This window comes from Neofelis nebulosa, chromosome 11 (genome assembly GCF_028018385.1).
Source record: "Neofelis nebulosa isolate mNeoNeb1 chromosome 11, mNeoNeb1.pri, whole genome shotgun sequence".
In the NCBI taxonomy this organism is placed as follows: Eukaryota; Metazoa; Chordata; class Mammalia; order Carnivora; family Felidae; genus Neofelis; species Neofelis nebulosa.
Window position 1 is genome coordinate 50,873,774 of NC_080792.1, and position 20,755 is coordinate 50,894,528.

General features: G+C 35.5%; 1 protein-coding gene across 1 annotated transcript in view; it reads left to right on the forward strand.

Annotated features, from left to right (window-relative positions):
* Window positions 1-20,755, forward strand: part of USP14 (ubiquitin specific peptidase 14) — a 50,484-nt gene that overhangs the window by 18,439 nt on the left and 11,290 nt on the right. Inside the window, exons 4-10 of the mRNA XM_058692560.1 lie at window positions 4,239-4,343; window positions 5,058-5,161; window positions 13,515-13,573; window positions 16,890-17,020; window positions 17,940-18,020; window positions 18,396-18,481; window positions 20,059-20,173. Of these exons, the coding sequence (XP_058548543.1) occupies window positions 4,239-4,343; window positions 5,058-5,161; window positions 13,515-13,573; window positions 16,890-17,020; window positions 17,940-18,020; window positions 18,396-18,481; window positions 20,059-20,173 (681 nt within the window). The remainder of the gene's footprint in view (window positions 1-4,238; window positions 4,344-5,057; window positions 5,162-13,514; window positions 13,574-16,889; window positions 17,021-17,939; window positions 18,021-18,395; window positions 18,482-20,058; window positions 20,174-20,755) is intronic.

A 20,755-nucleotide genomic window follows, 5' to 3' on the forward strand; every position in this document is an offset into this window, starting at 1 on the left:
TTTAACACTTATCTCTTTTGCCCAATTTTTTATTGTGTGTTTGCCTTACTGATTTTTTTTCTTTAGGTGCTTTTACATAGTGTAATTTTTTTTTTCTAGTTTTTCCTTTTAAATTTTGACTGGTAATTTAAACTTGGAAGTTTTCAAGATTTTTGCAGTCAGTGACATTAGTTCTTTCATCTTTTATGTCAATTTTAGAAAATCTTCCAGGAAAGCAAGATATATTTTGGATTCACTTACATGTTTGTGTAATTATTTCAATTTTTACATCTTTAATTTGTAATTCATTTCGGGTATGGCATACCATGAGGTGAGAACTGATTATTTTTTTTCTAAATTATTGTTTAGTTTTCCTCAACCTTCTTCATTGCATAATCTATTTTCTTTAGTCTTTATTCTTTAGAAATTTCTTAGCTATTATTATGTGTATAAACTTGCTACATGAATGCTTTTGTAAAGTTTCAGAAAGAAATAATTTGGAATCACATCTTTACAGTAATGTTTCCAGTTTAGAAATTGGATACTGCTGTGAAAATGTTGGGGTTCAGGAGTGATAGGTCATGAATGAATTCTTTACATGTCTTTGATACAGAAGGGGTGGTTTTATTAAAGCCACAGGGCAGGATCTGTGGGCAGAGAGAGCTGCACTGAGATGGTGAGGAGTGACAGATATATACTTTGAAGTTGCGAGGGGTTTAGGGATAGTATAAGTCTCTAAGGAATTTGGAAGCAAGGTTTCTAGGACCTTAAGGGGCTGTTAGGATAAGGTTTTTCACTACTGTCTAGTAAAACTTGGTCATGAGACTCTTTAGATGTATATCAGTGGGCTACATGCTTGGAAGATGATTGCTAACATATAGCTTGGGAGGGGGGGTAGAGAGAAAGGAAGATTCCAAAGGAATTTTTTTTTTAAATTTTTTTTCAACGTTTTTTATTTATTTTTGGGACAGAGAGAGACAGAGCATGAACGGGGGAGGGGCAGAGAGAGAGGGAGACACCGAATCGGAAACAGGCTCCAGGCTCCGAGCCATCAGCCCAGAGCCTGACGTGGGGCTCGAACTCACGGACCGCGAGATCGTGACCTGGCTGAAGTCGGACGCTTAACCGACTGCGCCACCCAGGCGCCCCTCCAAAGGAATTTTTTTATAGGATCCTGGAGGTCAGGCTAATGTCAAGCTAAGGTTGCCTTTTGCCTATAGCAATGTATAAACACTGAGGCAGCTAATAAGCTCCTTGAGGAAGGTTCCTCTGACTGTCTCGGGTACTTGTCAGTGGGCTATAAATTGTAAGGAATTTTCATTTTTTTCTATATTTCTTTTTAACTTTGTTCTCTACATCAATCATTACCTTCAGTTTATTATTTAGGTATTGTTTTTGTTTTTGTTTTTTTTTTTTTTTTTGTATCTCTAAAGCTTTATAGGTTTTTTTTTAAATTAAAGTAGTACATATATCTTGTTAGGTTTACTTTTTTTAATATTTTTTTCTTTTCTATTATATTTATAAAATTATTGCAAGTATATTCTTTAAGTATTTGGTTTTCTTAGGATAGTCATCTTTGGAAAAAGATTCTTTAGTGATGGTTTAGTATTGGGTTGCCATTATCTTACAGAAAGCTTAAGTTAAAAATAGCAGGTGATGGAGTGAAGGTTATTAGAGTTTCAACATAGGTACTATGAAGACTGAATTTGTTAACTTTATTAATTTTCTTTCTTTGTATTTATTTAAGTTTATTTTTTATTTTTTTAAATTTACATCCAAATTAGTTAGCATATAGTGCAACAATGATTTCAGGAGTAGATTCCTTAGTGCCCCTTCCCCATTTAGCCCATCCCCCCTCCCAAAATCCCTCCAGTAACCCTCAGTTTGTTCTCCATATTTATGAGTCTCTTAGGTTTTGTCCCCCTCCCTGTTTTTATATTATTTTTGTTTCCCTTCTCTTATGTTCACCTCTTAAAGTCCTCATCTGAGTGAAGTCATAGGATTTTTGTCTTTCTCTGACTAATTGCACTTAGCATAATACCCTCTAGTTCCATCCACGTAGTTGCAAATGGCAAGATTTCATTCTTTCTGATTGCTGAGTAATACTCCATTTTGTGTGTGTGTGTGTGTGTGTGTGTGTGTGTGTATATATATATATATATATATATATATATATACACCACATCTTTTTTATCCATTCATCCATCGATGGACATTTGGGCTTTTTCCATACTTTGGCTATTGTTGATAGTGCTGCTATAAACATGGGGGTGCGTGTGTCCCTTTGAAACAGCACACCTGTATCCCTTGGATAAATGCCTAGTAATGCAATTGCTGGGTCATAGGGTAGTTCTATTTTTAGTTTTTTGAGGAACCTCCATACTGTTTTCCAGAGTGGCTGCACAAGCTTGCATTCCCAACTTTATTAATTTTCTTAAAGGCTTTATTTTTAACTTATACACCCAACATGGGGCTCAAACTCACAGTCCCGAGATCAAGAGTTGCATGCTCCACTGACTGAGCCAGCTAGGTTCCCCAGCCTTATTAATTTTCTAATTTTAATCCTCATGTAGAAATACTCATCTTCTTTTTTTTCTAACTTCTTCTGGCTTTTTTATTTTTTTTATTTTTTTTACATTTATTTATTTTTTGAGAGACCTAGAGAGACAGAGCACAAGTTGGGGAGGGGCAGAGAGAGAAGGAGACACAGAATCTGAAGGAGGCTCCAGACTCTGAGCTGTCAGCACAGAGCCCAACGCGGGGCTTGAACTCACAAACCGTGAGATCATGACCTGAGCTGAAGTCGGATGCCCAACCGACTGAGCCACTCAGGTGCCTTCCTTTTTTTTTTTTTTTTTTTTTTTTTTTTCTTTTCTTAAAATCTCCCTACTCTTCTTATGCACTCATGTCTTCTGTAGTAAGACATTGTTCACATTTCAGGATTACGAGATTTGAGGGGATATTGTTCTTCTATTGTATGGAATGTTACATATTATTGAATATAAATGTTCCCTTAGGCTGACAGTGTAGAATTATAAAATTGGATATTTTGAACTAACTTATGTGTTTGATGATTTTTAATAAGGGAGGGTTTGATGCTCTCAAAATAATTCTATTCAAATGTAAATAATTGTTACAGTTAGAAATCGACATTTACAGAAAGAATCTTACCTGTGCTTAGTTTGTTATGGGGAGAAATGATTCCACTAAATGAGCATTTCAAGAATTCCCTCCACTCCAGTATTGTAAACATTCTCACCTGTCTTAATGTTTATTTTTGAGAGAGAGAAAGAGAGAGAGACAGACAGAGTGTGAGCGGGGGAGGGCCAGAGAGAGAGGGAGACACAGACTCTGAAGCAGGCTCCAGGCTCTGAGCTTTCAGCACAGAGCTGAATGCAGGGTTTGAACTTAAGGACAGTGAGATCATGACCTGAGCCGAAGTTGGGCGTTTAACCAACTGAGCCACCCAGGTGCCCCCATTCTCACCTGTCTTTATGACAGTGTTTATTTTTCCCCTAGCTTCATTGAGGCATAATTGATATGGATTAAAATTCACCTGGGGGCGCCTGGGTGGCTCAGTCGGTTAAGCGGCCGACTTCGGCTCAGGTCATGATCTCACGGTCCGTGAGTTCCAGCCCCGCGTCGGGCTCTGTGCTGACAGCTCAGAGCCTGGAGCCTGTTTCAGATTCTGTGTCTCCCTCTCTCTGACCCTCCCCCGTTCATGCTTTGTCTCTCTCTGTCTCAAAAATAAATAAACGTTAAAAAAAAAAATAAAAAAAAAATTCACCTGTAAAATTTTAGTGTACAGTTTGAATTTGGTTAATTTTATAGAGCCCTGTAACCACCACCACAATTAAGATACAGATGTTCCACCATTCTGGTTTCTTCACTCCCCTTTGCAGATAAGCAGGTGACCTCTGGTCTGAAGCAGCCAGCTCAGAATTTTTTTTTTTTTAATAACTCAGTAATTTTTGGTATATTGATGAGAGTTGTATAACTTTCACTACAGTCTAATTTTAGAACATTCCATCACCCTTGGAAAAAATGGGTGTGTGTTAAAAGTCACTCCCTCTTTCTACCTTATAGCCCTAGCAACCAGTAGTCTACTTGGTGTCTCTGTAGATTTACCTTTTCTGGCAAATACAAGCATGCAGTATGTGTTTTTTTTGTTTTTTTTTTTTTTGTACCTGGTTTCTTTTATTGGATATACACATCATTTGAGCATCTTTATGAAATTAAATTTTTTGTTTTAAAAATAGGGAATGACTCTACTAATGATGGGGTCAGCAGATGCTCTTCCTGAGGAGCCCTCAGCTAAGACTGTCTTTGTAGAAGACATGACCGAAGAACAGTTAGCATCTGCGGTAAGACATACCACGTTTTATATATTTGATGGCTATAGTTACTAGGATGCCTTTCAGAAAGTAGCATCTAAATGTTTTAAAGATTTAATTGTGAATATTAAGATGTATGTTTTTAGTAGTAAAAGGTTTTATTTTTGAAACTGGCTTGAGGAGTCCTTGTATAATTGGATAATTCAATGCAAAGTCAATTAGTATCTTTAATAAGTGTTATGCTAACTGCTATTATTTTATGGGAAAACAGGCTTAAAGATGATAGGTAGTTTAAATGCTGGATTGTTTAAATTCTTAAAATTTTCCTTGTTGAAAATACATACAATGTATCCTAAATTGCAATATTGTTTTAAAAAAACTGGTTAACACAAACTTGTCAAATGTTATTTTTTTATCATTGAGCATTTTTATAGTGTTATTTTTTTCTTTTTTTGAAGTGTTTCTATGTATACTTTGTTACCCCATTCTAATGATAAGCCTGCAAAGGTGGGCAAGACTGATAGGATTGTTCTCTTACTATTTTCAAGAAGGGAATTAAAAACACAATATTAGCATGTTGCAAGTACACATTTCTATTGTGGGATATAAGACATTGTTACTTCTGGGTGAAGGTGGAATATAAATTGGTATGAGTTGGTAAATTGTACTTCAAAGTGTAAATTTTAGGGATTTTATACATGCTATGTCATTTTATAAAAATGAGTTAATCCTTTTCTTTATCAGATGGAATTACCATGTGGATTGACAAACCTTGGTAACACTTGTTACATGAATGCCACAGTTCAGTGTATTCGTTCCGTTCCTGAACTCAAAGATGCCCTTAAAAGGTAAGACAGAAGAGAAATGCTGTAATCCTGTTGGTAGGTAAGGGAGGTTCACATTTGGGTGAGTAGTGTTTAGTGTATCATTGTGTGTATAGTTTTTTTAGCAGCTTTATTTGAGATGCTCATTTATTGTACAGTTCATCTGTTTAAAGTATTTGATTAAATGGTCTTTATTATATTCACGAGATTGTACAGCCATTATCACAGTCTAATTTTAGATTATTTTCTTCCTTCCTGAAAGAAACCTATTCCTGAGCAGTCACTCCTTTTACCTTTCCCACCTCCAGCTCTAGGCAACCATTTATCTACTTTCTGTATTATCCATTTGCCTATTCTGGACATTTGATATAAATGGAATCATACAGTAAGTAATTTTTTGTGACTGGTTTCTTTTACTTAGCATAATATATTTTCTGGGTTTATTCATATTGTAGTATATGTCAGTACTTAATTCCTTTTTATGGCTGACTATTCAGCTCTATGGACATACCATATTATGTTAATCTGTTCATCTGTTGATAAACATTTGATTAGTTTCCATTTTGAGGCTGTTATAATAATGTTACCTACCATGAACATTCAGGGAGAAGTTGTTGTGCAGACCAGTTTTCATTTCTTTTGATTATGAGTGGATTACTTGGTCATGTAGTAACTCTTCATTAAACAGCATTTTGAGGAACTGCCAAACTGCTTGGCACCATTTTCTCTTCTGACCAGCAATGTAAGAGAGTTCCAGTTGCTCCACCTCCATGCCAGTCTTTTTATTCAAATGTCTTTGATTATAGTCATCCTAAATGTGAAATGGTATCTCATTGTAGTTGTTGTTTGTAATTACCTAATGACTAGTGATGATCATCTTTTCATGTATTTATTGGCTTGTATATCTTCTTTGGAGAAATGTCTGTTCAAATTCTTTGCCTGTGTTTTATTTTTTTTAACTCTAATCTTTTTTTTAAATGTTTATTTTTGAGAGAGAGCGAGAGTGCATGTGTGCGTGCATACATGGGAAGGGGAGGGGCAGAGAGAGAGGGAGAAGATCTGAAGCTGGCTCTGTGCTGACAGCAGTGAGCCCCACATGAGGCTCACAAATAGCGAGATCATGACCTGAGCTGAGTTGGACACTCAACCCAGGTGCCCCCTTTGCCTGTGTTTTAAATGGTTTGTCTTTTGATTGTTCAGTTACAAGTGTGTAAGTTATATGTTCTGGATGTAAGTCCTTTTTCAGATAATTTGCAGATATTTTCTTTCATTTTGTGAGTTGTCTTCACTTTCTTGATGTTACTGTTTTGTAACACAAGAGGTTTTAATTTTGATGTAGTTTAATTTTGTGTGTGTGTGTGTGTGTTTGTGTGTATCTTACATATGAAACAGTTGCCTAATCCTAGGTCACAAATATTTAATCCTATATTTTAAGAGCTTCATAATTTTAACTCTTAAATTTAGGTCTCTAATCTATTTTTAGTTAATTTTTATGTATGGTGGGAAGTTGATATCTCATTCTTGTGCAAATGGATATCCTGTTTTTTGAGTTCCATTTGCTGAAGACTCTTTCCTTGATGAATTGCCCTAGCACCTTTATTGAAAATCAGTTGACCATGATAATATGTAATAAGATTTATTTCAGAACTCTCAGTTCTAGTCTAGAAATAAATACCTTTATTTGTATTGATTTGTCCTTATGCTGGTGAATAATTTTTATACCACTATACAAAAGAAAAAAGAGTAAACAGTTACCTGTGTTTTGACAGCCTGTGAAATAGTCTGTAAATGAAGATCCTTTCTCCTCAGTGAATATAAATGTATAACTTAAAAAATATGTCACTTAATTCTCACTAAATTTATTACAACTGTCTTGGTATATACATTGCTGCTTGTTAATGTAGGATAGAATTCTAAATTGTAATTTGAATTCTTAGCCAGCTTTATGAATGTTGATTTTTTTTTTTTCTTCTTCTTCTTCTTTTTTCCTTAGTGGCTTGTGAAATGCTTTGATAGAACTGGGCAATAGAGAGGAGAGAGGATTATACAGAAACCTGAGAGTAACAGAAGGTTTTCTAAATTTCTCTGAAGTGAATTCTTGTCAGGTATTTATGAAGTTGTCTAGCTTATAGCTGGTGTAGTTATTAGTGAACAAGACATAGTACCTATCTTCCAGGCACTTAGAGTCTTGATTGAGAAAGGCTGCCATGTTTGGTACTGTTTCAGAACTGCTTTGATGGGAAATGTTAAAGTCAGAGTGCTTTTTCCCCAGAGGTTTGTAGTTACTTTTCCACTATTTTTGTGTGCCCACAGATATGAGAGATCTAATATCAGTCTCATTTCTTATTCTTTTCTGTTAATAATTTTTAAGGTTTTCTTTTTCTTTTTGTTTTTCAGAGTTTTCTAATAGGGTAGGTGTGGGGTTTTATTTACCTTATTTAGTGCTGAGTGAGCACTTTTAGTGTAAGGACTCTTGTCCTAAACTTTGGACATTCTTGGCTGTTATTTCTTCAGATAGTTTCTCCTTTGTTTTATCTAGCTTCCCTTATATATATTCAGAATAATAGTTTCTGGATCTGTTTTTTATGTCTCTTTTTTTTTTCTGCACTTCTGATTTTTTATTTTATGTGCTGTCTTCTGGGAGAGTGCCTCAGTTCTATTTTACATTTCACTGATTTATGCATTAGCTTTGTTTCACAGTTGCTTATCACAACTTTCTTTTCTTTAATCTCATGTTCTTAATTTTGGATACGAATTCTGCTTTTCTTTCTTCGAGGCTCTGAAGTATTCTTATTTCAAGGTCTTTTTCCCCCCCTTGTTTGGACCTCTTTAATTTAAACTCTGTTCTCCTTAGATGTAAGGATTGATCTCTCGTTTGTGTCGAGATTGTGTAGTTATCTTACGCACCCATGTTCTCTTGCTTATGTTTCATTTGCAAATGAGCTGAATGAGCAGCTTATTGGGCAGCTCTCTGCCCTAAAAACTGGCTACTGGGAGCAGACTTGCCTTACTTCCAAGACTTCTTTGTATTTTGTTCATCTTGGATATCTTCCAGGCTCTATTCCAAGGAGAAGTCCTTCATGTTTTGGGGTTATTTCTCTGAGTTTTATATAAGCAGGGGAGATTTCATTCTGTTGATTTCAGTTTTCTTGACCAGATGAAATACTTTTTGAATGCTAAGTTTTTACAGGAGGTCAGAAGCCTTTGTACTTAACTAACTTACTACAAGAGGACATGGATGGGGTTGTATGTCTTTGGAAAAATGGCACTCACTGATAAAATAGGAATGAAAGAAGAGAGAGAAACTTCCATGGGAGGTGTTTTAAAACTGGCAGTCTGAAGCTCATCCTTAAATACTTAAGAATTTTTATTTGGCAGGTTCTGGGGAGTGAGAAGTATATATTGCTAAAGGGTAGAAGGGAAATAGACTGGGTTAGTTGAAGAGGCAATGAGGGCCAAGAACCAGAGCTACAGGTAGAACCTAGTTTGCTTGATGCTCCTCATTAGTGGAACCTCATGATAAGTAGGAATTCTAAATTTAGAACTTAAAGTGAAAAGTATAATATAAAAAATTACCCTTAAATTCTATGAGCTACTTACAAAAGACTGTATCACATGGCCATATTTTTATCTTACTGGAGATTGGCAAGACATGTCTTGGTAAGTACCACATAGTTTTTTTTCATTAGCAGTTACTAGGTTGATATTTTACTTACATTTTACTTACATTTTCAAAGTTGTATAGGAATGGTCTATTCTTGTTTTTAAATTTTTTAAATCTTTATTTTTGAGAAAGAGACAGAGTGTGAGCGGGGGAGGAGCAGAGAGAGAGGGAGACAGAGAATCTGAAGCAGGCTCCAGGTCCCGAGCCGTCAGCACAGAGCCCAACGTGGGGCTCGAACTTGTCAATCATGAGATCATGACCTGAGCCGAAGTCGGATGCTCAACCGACTGAGCCACCCAGGGGCCCCAGGAATGATCTATTCTTAATAGAACTTAACTATAAAATTGGCTGGACCAAACCTTTTTTTTTGGGGGGAGGGCATTTTAAATGTACATTTTCTGTGTCTTTTGAGTAAGTTTTGGTAATACATGTTTTCCTATGAATTTGTCCTTATGTCTTTAAGATATTTTAGCGTAAGAATTATCTATTTTTGGACCTGTATTTCCCCTCATTTTCATTTTTATTTGTTATGTATTTTTTCCCTTGATTATCTTGCCAGAGGTTTGTATATTTTATTTTTCAAAGAATCAGCTGTTAGATCAGTCACTTTTTTTGATTGTCTGATTCATCCTACTTTTCTTTGTATTAACTTATTTCTATTTTCCTTTGGCTTGTTTTATTTTCTGATTTCTTAAGTTGTACGCTTAGATCATTTATTCTTGTGTAGTAATGAAAGTATGGTATTTAGTTCCGAGTTTTGGTTGCTGTTCTCTATTCATTAGATGAGGCTGTTGACATGTTTTTGAAAAAAAAAAACAACTATAAAATCTTCCTTTTGACTCTGAATTCATTTATAACTATTAAATTTTAACATACAGAAAAGTATATGAATGAATTATCTCCATGAACACATCTGTGAAACCAACACAGACGAACAGAATCCCATCAGCCTCTAAATATTCCCTCGTGACTCTCCCTTCCTGATGGCTGCCTCTACTTTGTGTTCAGAATAGTTAATGATAATGTGACTTCTAACCTCATGGATTAACTTTGCCTATTTGGAACTCTTTATAAGCAGAAACATGGATTGTGTTCATTTGGGTCTGGCTTATTAGTTTTGGCTTAACCTTGTGTGTGTGGTTGTAGTTTATGATGTTCATGCTGTGTACTATGCCACTGTATGGATCTACTACACAATATCTATATTTCTGTTGATGCATGTTTGGGGTTAGCTGATGTATGATTGATTCTTGTATTTCACAGATGATAGAAAAGTCAAAACGTCCTTTTTTTTTTTTTTTGTAGGTGATAAAGTATAATAGACTGAAGCTTATTAATTACATTTAGATTTTCTATATCATGTAGTGTTTTTTTTTTTTAATTTTTTTAACATTTATTATTGAAAGACAGAGAGAGACAGAGCGTGAGCAGGGGAGGGGCAGAGAGAGAGGGAGACACAGAATCTGAAGCAGGCTTCAGGCTCTAAACTGTCAGCACAGAGCCTGAGGCAGGGCTGGAACCCACAAACTGCGAGATCATGACCTGAGCGAGGTCGGACACTTAACCGGCTGAGCCACCCAGGCACCTCTCATTTGTTGTTTTTTTTTTTTAATTTATTGACTTGGTAAAGACTTTCTTAGAAAAGTTACTCTTTTATTGTTTATCTCCTGTAAATCCTCTTAGTGTTTCTGTTACATCTCTCTGTACTCTTGGCAGTTTTTCCTTTTATTTTCTAACAGTTTTTCTTTGTAAAGTTCAACTGTTAATGTTATTTGGCTTATTGGATGGTTTTACCTTAATTAGGAATTAAACGTTTTCTTGGTAGGGGCCCCTGGGTGGCTCAGTCCATTAAGTGTCTGACTTCAGCTTAGGTCATGATCTCATGGTTCATGAGTTCTAGCCCCACATCGGGCTCTGTGCTGACAGCTCAGAGGCTGCAGCCTGCCTCAGATTTTGTGTCTCCCTCTCTGTGTCCCTCCTCTGCTCGTGCTCATGCTTTGTCTCTCTCTCAAAAATAAATAAACATCAAAAAAAAATTTTTTTTGATTTTTTTTTTTTTTTTTTTTTTTTTTTTTTTTTTTGGTATAATGAGAGGTTTGTGTGGGGAGATAGTATTAAATTATGCTTTTCCTATTCTTAGTGAGTTAAAAGATAATTCATTAGTATAACCTTTGCCATAAATGTAGGGATAGTTAGTTAGCAATGTTGTCCTGTAACTAGAAGTAAAATTCACTAACAACATGTTGTTATAAACTTCACTGATGTTTTGGGATACACTTGCTTTATTAGTACATTATTTTAACTTCAGAAGTGCCTTTTAAGAAGTTACAAACTAAGAGGGAAGCTATTATGATTTTCACTTTTTAAAATGAATATATATAATTCAGACATTGTTATGAATTGTGTACTGAAAAACTTAAAAACTTGAGTCATAGCAATTTCCAGAATATCTAAATTAACAACTTTTCAGTTGGATATGATTTGACATTTTCTGTGACCTCTTTGATTGTTTACATAAGCACAGAAATTTTTTTACTTTATTTTTTTATTTTAGAGAAAGTACACACGCGAGCATGGGAGGGGGCAGAGGGGGTGGAGATAGAGAGAGAAAGAAAGAAAGAAAGAAAGAAAGGGAAAATCTTAATCAGTCTCCATGTTCAGCATGGAGCCTGACATAGGACTCGATCCCATAACCCTGGGATCAGCCAAAATCAAGTCAGATGGGTCAACCGAATGAGAGACCCAGGCGCCCCAAAGTTTTTTTTATTTTTAAATAGAAATGTAATTTACATGGAGTAAATATCTTGTGTTTGGTGTGATCAGTTTTGATAAATGCAAATATCTGTAACCCATTTTACAAATTACAGAACATTTCCCTCATCCCAGAAAGTTTTTATATTTCTACCTTTTCCTGGTCCTCATTCCCACCCACTACCCAACTCTGCAAGCAGCTACTGATCTCATATTAGTTTTGTGCATTCAGGAACTTAAATGTACAGAATGTATTTTTGGTTTGGCTTAGTTTAGTTAGCATAGTTTTTGAAATTCATCCATGTTACTGATGGTATTGATAGTTCTTATGGCTCTACATTCTTGCCAATCTTGGTTGATATCATTCTTTTTCATTTTAGTCCCTTCAGTGGGTGTGTGGTACATGAACATAGTTTTTTAATCATAGTGAATAGGCAGTCATTCTCTTGCCCCTCGGTGTTTGATATATGAATGATCATTTCTGATTCTGTGTCATAAGATATATGAATAAATACTAGTTTATTTCCTTTGAATGGCCAGTCCTTTGTGCTGTTATAAATTAACTGAGAATTATAAATTGAAAGTGAATTTAGAAATTATTTAATAGAAACACCTCATTTTATAGGTAAGCAGACAGACTTGAAAATTAAAGGGACTTATTTATTGTTACATAGAAAGCTAATGCTGAATGTAGGTATATTGACTTTGATTTAATGTTTTTGATGTAATGCTTTTTTTTGTTATTTCTGAAATTGTGTTTTATTTTCTTTGTAATAATGGATATTATACTTGTACTTTTTTGTTTTGCAGTGTTTTCAGGAAATGTTTTTTTTTTTAAATTTTTTAAGTTTATTTATTTTGAGATAGAGGAGAGAATTCCAAGCAGGCTATGCACTGTCAACGCTGAGCTCAACGTGGGGCTCAAAACTCACAAAATGTGAGATCATGAGCTGAGCCAAAACTAAAAGTTGGTCGCTTAACGGACTGAGCCACTAGGTGCCCCAGGAAATGTTTTTTTTAAAAGTAAGTGTTGGCAGGGACGGGCGCCTGGGTGGCTCCGTTGGTTAAGCATTGGACTTCTGCTCAGTTCATGATCTCAAGGTTTGTGAGTTCAAACCCTGCATTGGGCTCTGTGCTGGCAGCTGAGAACCTGGAACCTGCTTTGGATTCTGGGTCTCCCTCTCTGTCTGCCCCTCCCCTGCTCATGCTTTGTCTCTCTCTCTCTGTCTCAGAAATAAACATTAAAATAAACAAACAAATAAATAAATAAAATGTTAAGAGAAAGAATTTAAAAGTAGTCTTCATTCATCTAATTCTTTTTTTCTTTAAAACAAACATTAAAAAATGTTTTTTTTTTTTTTTTTTTTTTTTTTTTTTGAGATAGAGATAAGAGCATGAGCTGAGGAGAGGGGCAGAGAGAGGAGACACAGAATCTGAAGCAGGCTCCAGGCTCTGAGAGGTCAGCACAGAGCCTGACGTGGGTCTTGAACCCACAAACTATGAGAGCATGACTGGAGCTGAAGTCAGATGCTTACCTCAATGAGCCACCCAGGCACCCCTTTTTTTCCCTTTTTGAAATGTTTATTTTGGGAGCAGTACATAGGGGAGGGGCAGGGAGAGGGGGAGAGAGAGAATCCCAAGCAGGCTCTATGCTGTCAGCACAGAGCCTGGTGGAGGGCTCAATATCATGAACCGTGAGATCATGACCTGAGCCAAAACCAAGAGTCAGAGGCTCAACCGACTGAGCCACCCAGGCACCCCCCTAAATTCCCTTTTTTCTTAGTGTTCCTTTTTGTACATATAATTGTTAATGTAACAAGACCAAAAGAGGAGGAAATATAAAGGTGGGAACAACTCTGATAAACTTGCAGTTGAAGGTGTCATAAGCTCTTTTAACTAGTTTCTTCTCATTTGAGTTTCAGAATGAATCGAATCCTATTTAATTCTGCCTAATGTTCCTAGGTATGCAGGTGCCTTGAGAGCTTCAGGGGAAATGGCTTCAGCACAGTACATTACTGCAGGTCGGTATCTTAAAACTCCTTTTTTGAGAGGGCAGTGTAGTATTCAATAAGTTATTTTTCACTCAGTTTGTTTAGTAGCTTTCAATTTAAAAAATTGTTTTGTAAAACCTTGTCTCATTAAAATCGGAACACTTATACTTACATTTTATTTTATTATCCAAATTATAAACCTTTGATGTCTGTCTTTTCTCACTAAGAGTCTTTCGGTTTTTTGGATTAAATTTAATTTTGGCTTTAGGTTCTATTAGTAAGATCTGTCTCTGAGGATAGCAAGAGGTAGGTTTTATTATAGTTGATGCAGTCATTACAAGAGAGTCTAGTGTTAGTGTAAGGAAGTGGTATATGAAATATGAGGAGAAACAAATTCTTAAAGCATGGGAATAACATTTCTTCATTACATGAGACCATGTATTCTGTCCCCATTCATTTTGGGACAGTTTTACAAGTGAATACTTTCTTAAGTCATTGGGTTAGATTGATAAGGTATTCTTATGGCTGTGCCTTTTTGTTTGTAACAGCTTTAACTAGATACAATTCCCATACCATACAATTTATGCACTTAAAGTGCACAATTCGTTGTCTTTTAGTATACTCAGGGTTGTGCAGCCATCACCACAGGTCCATTTTAGAACATTTCATCGCTTTGAAAAAGAAACTCTGTAACCTTTCGCAGTCACCCTGTTTTCCGCTCTCCACCCCCAGCCCTGTACAGCCACTCACCTACTGCCAGTCTCCATAAATTTGCCTATTCTGGACTTTTGACAAAAATGGAATTTACAATATGTGGTCTTTTTAGAGTGGCTTCTTTCACTATTTTCAAGGTTCATCCAGATTGTAGTATATATGAGTGCTTGATTCCTTATTGCTGAAAAAGATTCTGTTGTAGGCATATATTGTATTTCCTTTGTCCTTTTATCAATGATAGACATTTGGGTGGTTTCCACTTTTGACTATTGTAGTATTGCTATTGTAAGTATTGCTAAAAACATGTTCAAGGATTTCTGTGGACATGTTTTTATTTCTCTTGGGTATATATCTGTGAGTGGAATTGCTGGGTCGTATGGTAACTATACTTTAACCTTTTGAGGAATGCCAGACTGTTTTCCAAAGCAGCTGCATCATTTTATATTTCTCCCAGCATGAATAAGGGTTCCCATTTCTCTGTATTGTTGATAATACTTGGTATTGTCTGTTTTTGATTATAGCTAGCCTAGGGGTGTGAAGTGGTATCTCATTGTGGTCAGCTGTTAATTTGTAATACTATAAAAACAGTATGTTTTTTTGTGTCATTTGTAGTTAGAGGTTTTTCCTTCGACCATTTTTTTTCCTGAAAGATTTATTGGAAGTTTTTAATGAGAAAAATATGATCATTTATATCTAGTTTACCTGTTTGCTTTTGTATCTAAGAGTAACTTGGAATTTCAGCAACTTCTCCAGTATCCTCTAAGAGGCTTGTAGTATTGAGGAGATGAAAGATACTGTTTTTCATTTTTAAATTTTATTTTGTGCTAATTTTTTTAAATGTTTATTTTTAAAAGAGACCGAGTGTGTGCAGGGGAGGGGCAGAGAGAGAGGGAGACAAAGATTCTGAAGCAGGCTCCAGGCTATAACATGTTAGCGCAGAGCCTGACACAGGGCTCAGACTCAGAGCCACGAGATCATGACCTGAGCCAATATCAGGCGCTTAACCACCTGAGCCACCAGGTGCCCCTGTGCTAATTTTTTAAAAATGTTTATTTATTTATTTTGAGAAAGAGAGTGTGTGAATAGGGGAGGGCCAGAGAGAGAGGAGGGAGTGAGAAGCCCAAGCAGGCTCCTCACTGTCAGCACAGAGCCCGATATGGGGCTCGAACCCATGAAATGTGAGATCATGACCTGAGCTGAAACCAAGAATCAGATGCTTAACTGACTGAGCCACCCAGGCACCCCTGTTTTGTGCTAAATTTAAATTTACAGAACAGTTACAAGAATTCACCAATTATTAACTTTTTGTCCTACCTAGATACCTGGCTCATCATTCTCTGTAACCATGTTCTTTTTTTTTTGAACCTTCAAGAGTAAGGTATAGACGTTACAGTTTATTCCTGAATACTTCAGTATGTATTTCCCAAGAATAAAGACATTCATAATCACAAGACAATTACCATTTTTCAAAATCTAGGGGTTTAACATGGATGAAGTACTCTAAAATACAGATTACTTAAATTTCGGCAGTTGATCCAGTATTGCCATTATAAAGTTCTTTGCTTTGGGAGCCAGTTTGGGATCATACATTGTATTCAATTTTCATGTTTTACTAGTCTCTTTTAATGTATAGTACATTTTTGATCTTTTTCTTTCAAACTAATGAAATACTTTGAGATGCTCTGTTTATGGTATATATTAAATCTTAAACCATTGTTTATTTTGAGTACTGTGTACTTTAAAGTGTGCTATAATTTAGATTTTTTTCTTTTAAAAATCATTAGCTTGGTAGTGATGCTTAATTTTTGCTGTCTCTTGGAAAAACATTTTTAAACACCACGTTGTTTTATTCGGGAACATTTTATTGCACACTGGCTTTGTGCTTAGTATTTTCTGGGCTTCGGTTTGTATATACTAATGGTAGATAACATTTCACATGTTAGTTAACGAAACGAGTCAAGATAGGCTAGACTAGCATTTTGCTGTACATGAAGTAAGAAGGGCAAGGTATGATAGCCAGGGAGTCAGCAGAGCAGGAGTATACTGAACTCCCAGAGCAGGGCTCAGTCTGCCATGACCATGAGATTTTATGAAAGTGAAAGAGGATAGCAGAGGAAAGATTTTGAAGAAGGCAAATTAGTTTTGGTTCTTAACTATTCAGTAGAGTTAGGATGTATGTTAAACATATTTTATTTAATGTTTAGGAGTTAAGTAGTTGGGAACTAAGTACGGGCTTAAGGGGAGGTCGGTTGGGACTGGTGGCCTGACAGTGGCATAGTACCAAAACAGTAACATCAGCCTGTTTGATCCCTAGACAAAGGTTATGTGTTCTCTGTGTTGAATGAATATACCGTGCTTTGTTTTGGAAGACAAAGGCTGGCAAGGAGAGAGAGACAGAGGGGCAGGGCTCAGAAGTTGTTTATAGTTAGTGCATTATAAAGTCTTCGGGTCAATTCTTTAAGATTTAAAAACAAATCTTTTTCTTATTGGGAATCTGAAAACTACAAAAAGAGTAGATATACTTAAAAGTACTCAGCAGTTTTGTGTTTTTATTAATCTAGAATTAATTTATAGTAACATGTATTAAATGTGTCACTGTTTTACTAAAGCAGTGTTTGCTTTGCTTTTTAAGCCCTTAGAGATTTGTTTGATTCCATGGATAAAACGTCTTCTAGTATTCCACCTATTATCCTACTGCAGTTTTTACACATGGCTTTCCCACAGTTTGCAGAGAAGGGTGAACAAGGACAGTATCTTCAACAGGTAAACAGGGCAAGGTTCTGGGGTTTTCACTGTGTAAATGTAAAACTTAGGTGTTATACACTTACCATATTTATTTGCATTTCCAAATACACTCCAGTTATCAGTCCTCTCTGGTTCATACTATCATCTTTTGCCTGGAGTGGTCTGGTAATTGATCATCTCACTTCTGCTTTTGTCCGTCTTTTTGCGGGTTTCTCCACACAACCTTTTAGAGTCCTTAAACTGTTACTAAGGAATAATCCTTGGTCCCTTGTTGATTGCCTCTTAGTGATTTTCTATCCCAGTCCTGAATAATCTTATTCCTGGCTACCTCCCTGAGCTCATCATGTACCACTCTCACCCTTGCTTACTTTGGCTCTCCTGTACACTCACTGGCTTCCTTGCTATTTTTTAAACCCTCCACATACCCTCTTTCTGCAGGGTCTTTGCTCTTCTTTCTTTAGCTTACAGATAAGTGCATGGCTTGCTTCCTCATATTGTTTGGGTCTTCCGGCTCAAATGTCAAGGCGTCAGAGAAGCTTTCTTGACTATCCTATTGAAATAGCACACTTCCTTTCACCTCATCACTTTCTGCTCCCATATTTTTTTTTTCTTCATAACTTCTCTTTAGGTGAATTTATGTTATATTTTATTTATATCCCCCTTGAGAACTTCTTCTGTTTTGGTCACGGCTGTGTTTATTCTTAGTGTCTTAAACAGTGTTTAGCATAAGGAAGAGATCAGTGAACCTCTCTTGAATGAATGAATGTTCTGGAATTCTTTGCTTGGAAGATCATATAATATCTCATTTGACTTAATATTTTTAAATAAAATAGCTTTATTTCCCTTCCCTAAGGAAACAGTACTTCTTTTGGAAGACTCTTATGGGTAAAACACTGTCACAGCCAGGATTATTTAGTGTGTCATTTTTAAATTACAGGATGCTAATGAATGTTGGATACAAATGATGCGAGTATTGCAACAGAAATTGGAAGCTATAGAAGATGATTCTGTTAAAGAGGTGATTGAAATCTATTTGTGCTTATAGACTTCCATTATACCTTGATTTCCCCCTACTCACCAATCCCAAAGGCTTGAAATAAATTCATCTTAATAGATACACATGTACTTGAATACTTTAACATGCTCAGTCTGTAGTTGGAATTTGAAAGCTTGCATTTGACACTTGAATTCAGTGTATTATTTATTAAACATAGAAGATATTATTGAGCATCTGTAGTCTTTTGGTGATGTTTTTTGAATAGAAGGATTTTACAGAAGGGGCTTACGTTTTAAAAAGCTTAAATATGTATTTACTAAATTGGATTATGAGGGAAGAAATACACATTAGTATCTATATAAAGTAAATTTGGAATTTTTGTTTTAATTTTTGCAGACAGATTCTTCATCTGCATCAGCAGTGACACCTTCTAAAAAGAAAAGCTTAATTGATCAGTTCTTCGGAGTTGAGTTTGAAACTACGTATCCTTATGAGCCAAGATTTGTAGAGGCTGTACTCATAACTTACTAGAAGTAGATGGGTATCAGTAGCATTGTTGACTGATTGGAGTGGTGGATGGGGTATGAAAAATTCTTCAGAGGCTTTATGCCTGAAAAATATGGTGAAACTTAGGAATTTGGAAAAATATACCCATTAGAGTAATCCTAATGTTTAGGTAAGTATATACTTTAATAAGGATATTCATTATTTTTTCCTAAGAATATCTTTAGCGGAGTCAACCTCATTAATTCACTTCATAGGGAATTTTTTTTTTTTTTACTTCATAGGGAATTAATTTTTTAAATGTATGAAACAATGTATCAGCCAAATTGTATACATGAGATTGAGCCAATAAAACATGAATTCATGAATTTAGGGAAGGCCTATTTTCTAGGTCATGGGTAGAAGCTTAAAGATTTCTGTTTATGTACCTTAGTGTTAAAACCATTCAATACTATGAGTACCAATGTATATTTGTTGAGAGTTTATCCTTTTATACACTCACTACTCATATTGTTGGTAAGTGAATGGAGCACTTTTAAGTATGTTGAAATGAATCTACTTGGAAACCAAAATGTTTTAAATACCAGTGTATGATGCTTTTTTTTTTTAAATTCCAGTATAGTTATAACATACAATGTTATTAGTTTCAAGCGTATAATATAGTGATTCAGCAGTTCTACACATTACTCAGTGCTCATTTTCCTATTTCACCCACCTCCCCTCTAGTAACCATCAGTTTGTTCTCTATAGCTAAGAAGAGTCTGTTTCTTGGTTTGTCTCTTTGTTCATTTGATTTTATTTCTTAAATTCCACGAGTGAAATCAAACAGTATGTGTCTTTTTCTGATTAACTTATTTCACTTAACGTAATACCCTCTAGCTCCATTCATGTTGTTGCAGATTGCAAAATATCAGTCTTTTTTTTTTTTGTGGCTGAATAATATTCCATTGTGTATATATAACACATCTTTATCCATTCATCCATCAACGGACACTTGGGCTGTTTCCATAACTTGGCTGTTGTAAATAATGCAATAAACATGGGGGTGCCTATATGTCTTTTCAAATTAGCGTTTCCATATTCTGTGGATAAATACCTAGTAGTGGAATTCCTGGATCATATGGTTGTTCTGTACTGTGTTCCACAGTGGCTGCACCTGTTTGCATTTCCACCAGCAGTTCATGAGAGTTCCTTTTTCTCCACATTCTTGCCAGCACTTGTCATTTTAGCCATTCTGACAGATGTGAGGTGATATTGTGGGTTTGATTTGCATTCTCCTGATGATTAGTGATGCTGAACATCTTTTTTTGTGTTGCCTGTCTGTATATCTGCTCTGGAGAAATGTCTATGTCTTCTGCCCATTTTTAATTGAATTATTATTATTTTTTGGTGTTGTATAAGTTCTTTATATGTTTTGGATACTAACCCTTTATCGGATTTGTCATTTGCAAATAGTGATGCTATTAATTTTAATAGCATTAGGATAATTTATTATATTCAGGATTATGTAACAAAGTGAATGCCTGTTGGTATATTCCTTATCTTATTTCTCAAGCATGAAATGTACAGAATCTGAAGAAGAAGAAGTCACTAAAGGGAAGGAAAATCAGCTTCAGCTTAGCTGTTTTATCAATCAAGAAGTCAAGTATCTTTTTACAGGACTTAAATTGGTAAGTTCAATTACAGTTGATCTTAATTGTAAATGGATTCTCTATTTGCAGATACACCTACTTAACTAAAATTTATTTATACCTCTAATATCAATACTTGTGGTGCTTTCATAATCATTTGTAGACATGTTCCATAGTGGCAAAAATTTTGAGTTAATGGACACAGTCTCACCTGAGGTCCAAAAAGGTGATGCTCTGTCTTCTAGTTTCAACTCATGAAATAAGCAAGTGTCCTTTTGCAGTAATTTTAGTACCACAATTTTTTTTTTTTTTTTTTTTTTTTTTTTGCGTTTTGTGCTTTTTGTTGGTGATTTGCTGTTTAGAGTGGCCTTGAGCCAAAGTGCTGAAGTGCTGTCTAGTGTTCTGAGGCCAAGAAGACTGTGTGTGAATGTTTGTTAGATAAGCCTTAAGGAGAAAATAATGTTTGTTAGATAAGCTTTGTTCAGGGATGAATTAGAGTGTAGTTGGCTGTGAAGACGATAATGTGTCAACATATCATTTAATGGAAACACACATAACCACAAGGTTGTGTATTATGTGCGTGATAGGTTGACAAAAATGTTGTGACCAGAGGCTTGTAGG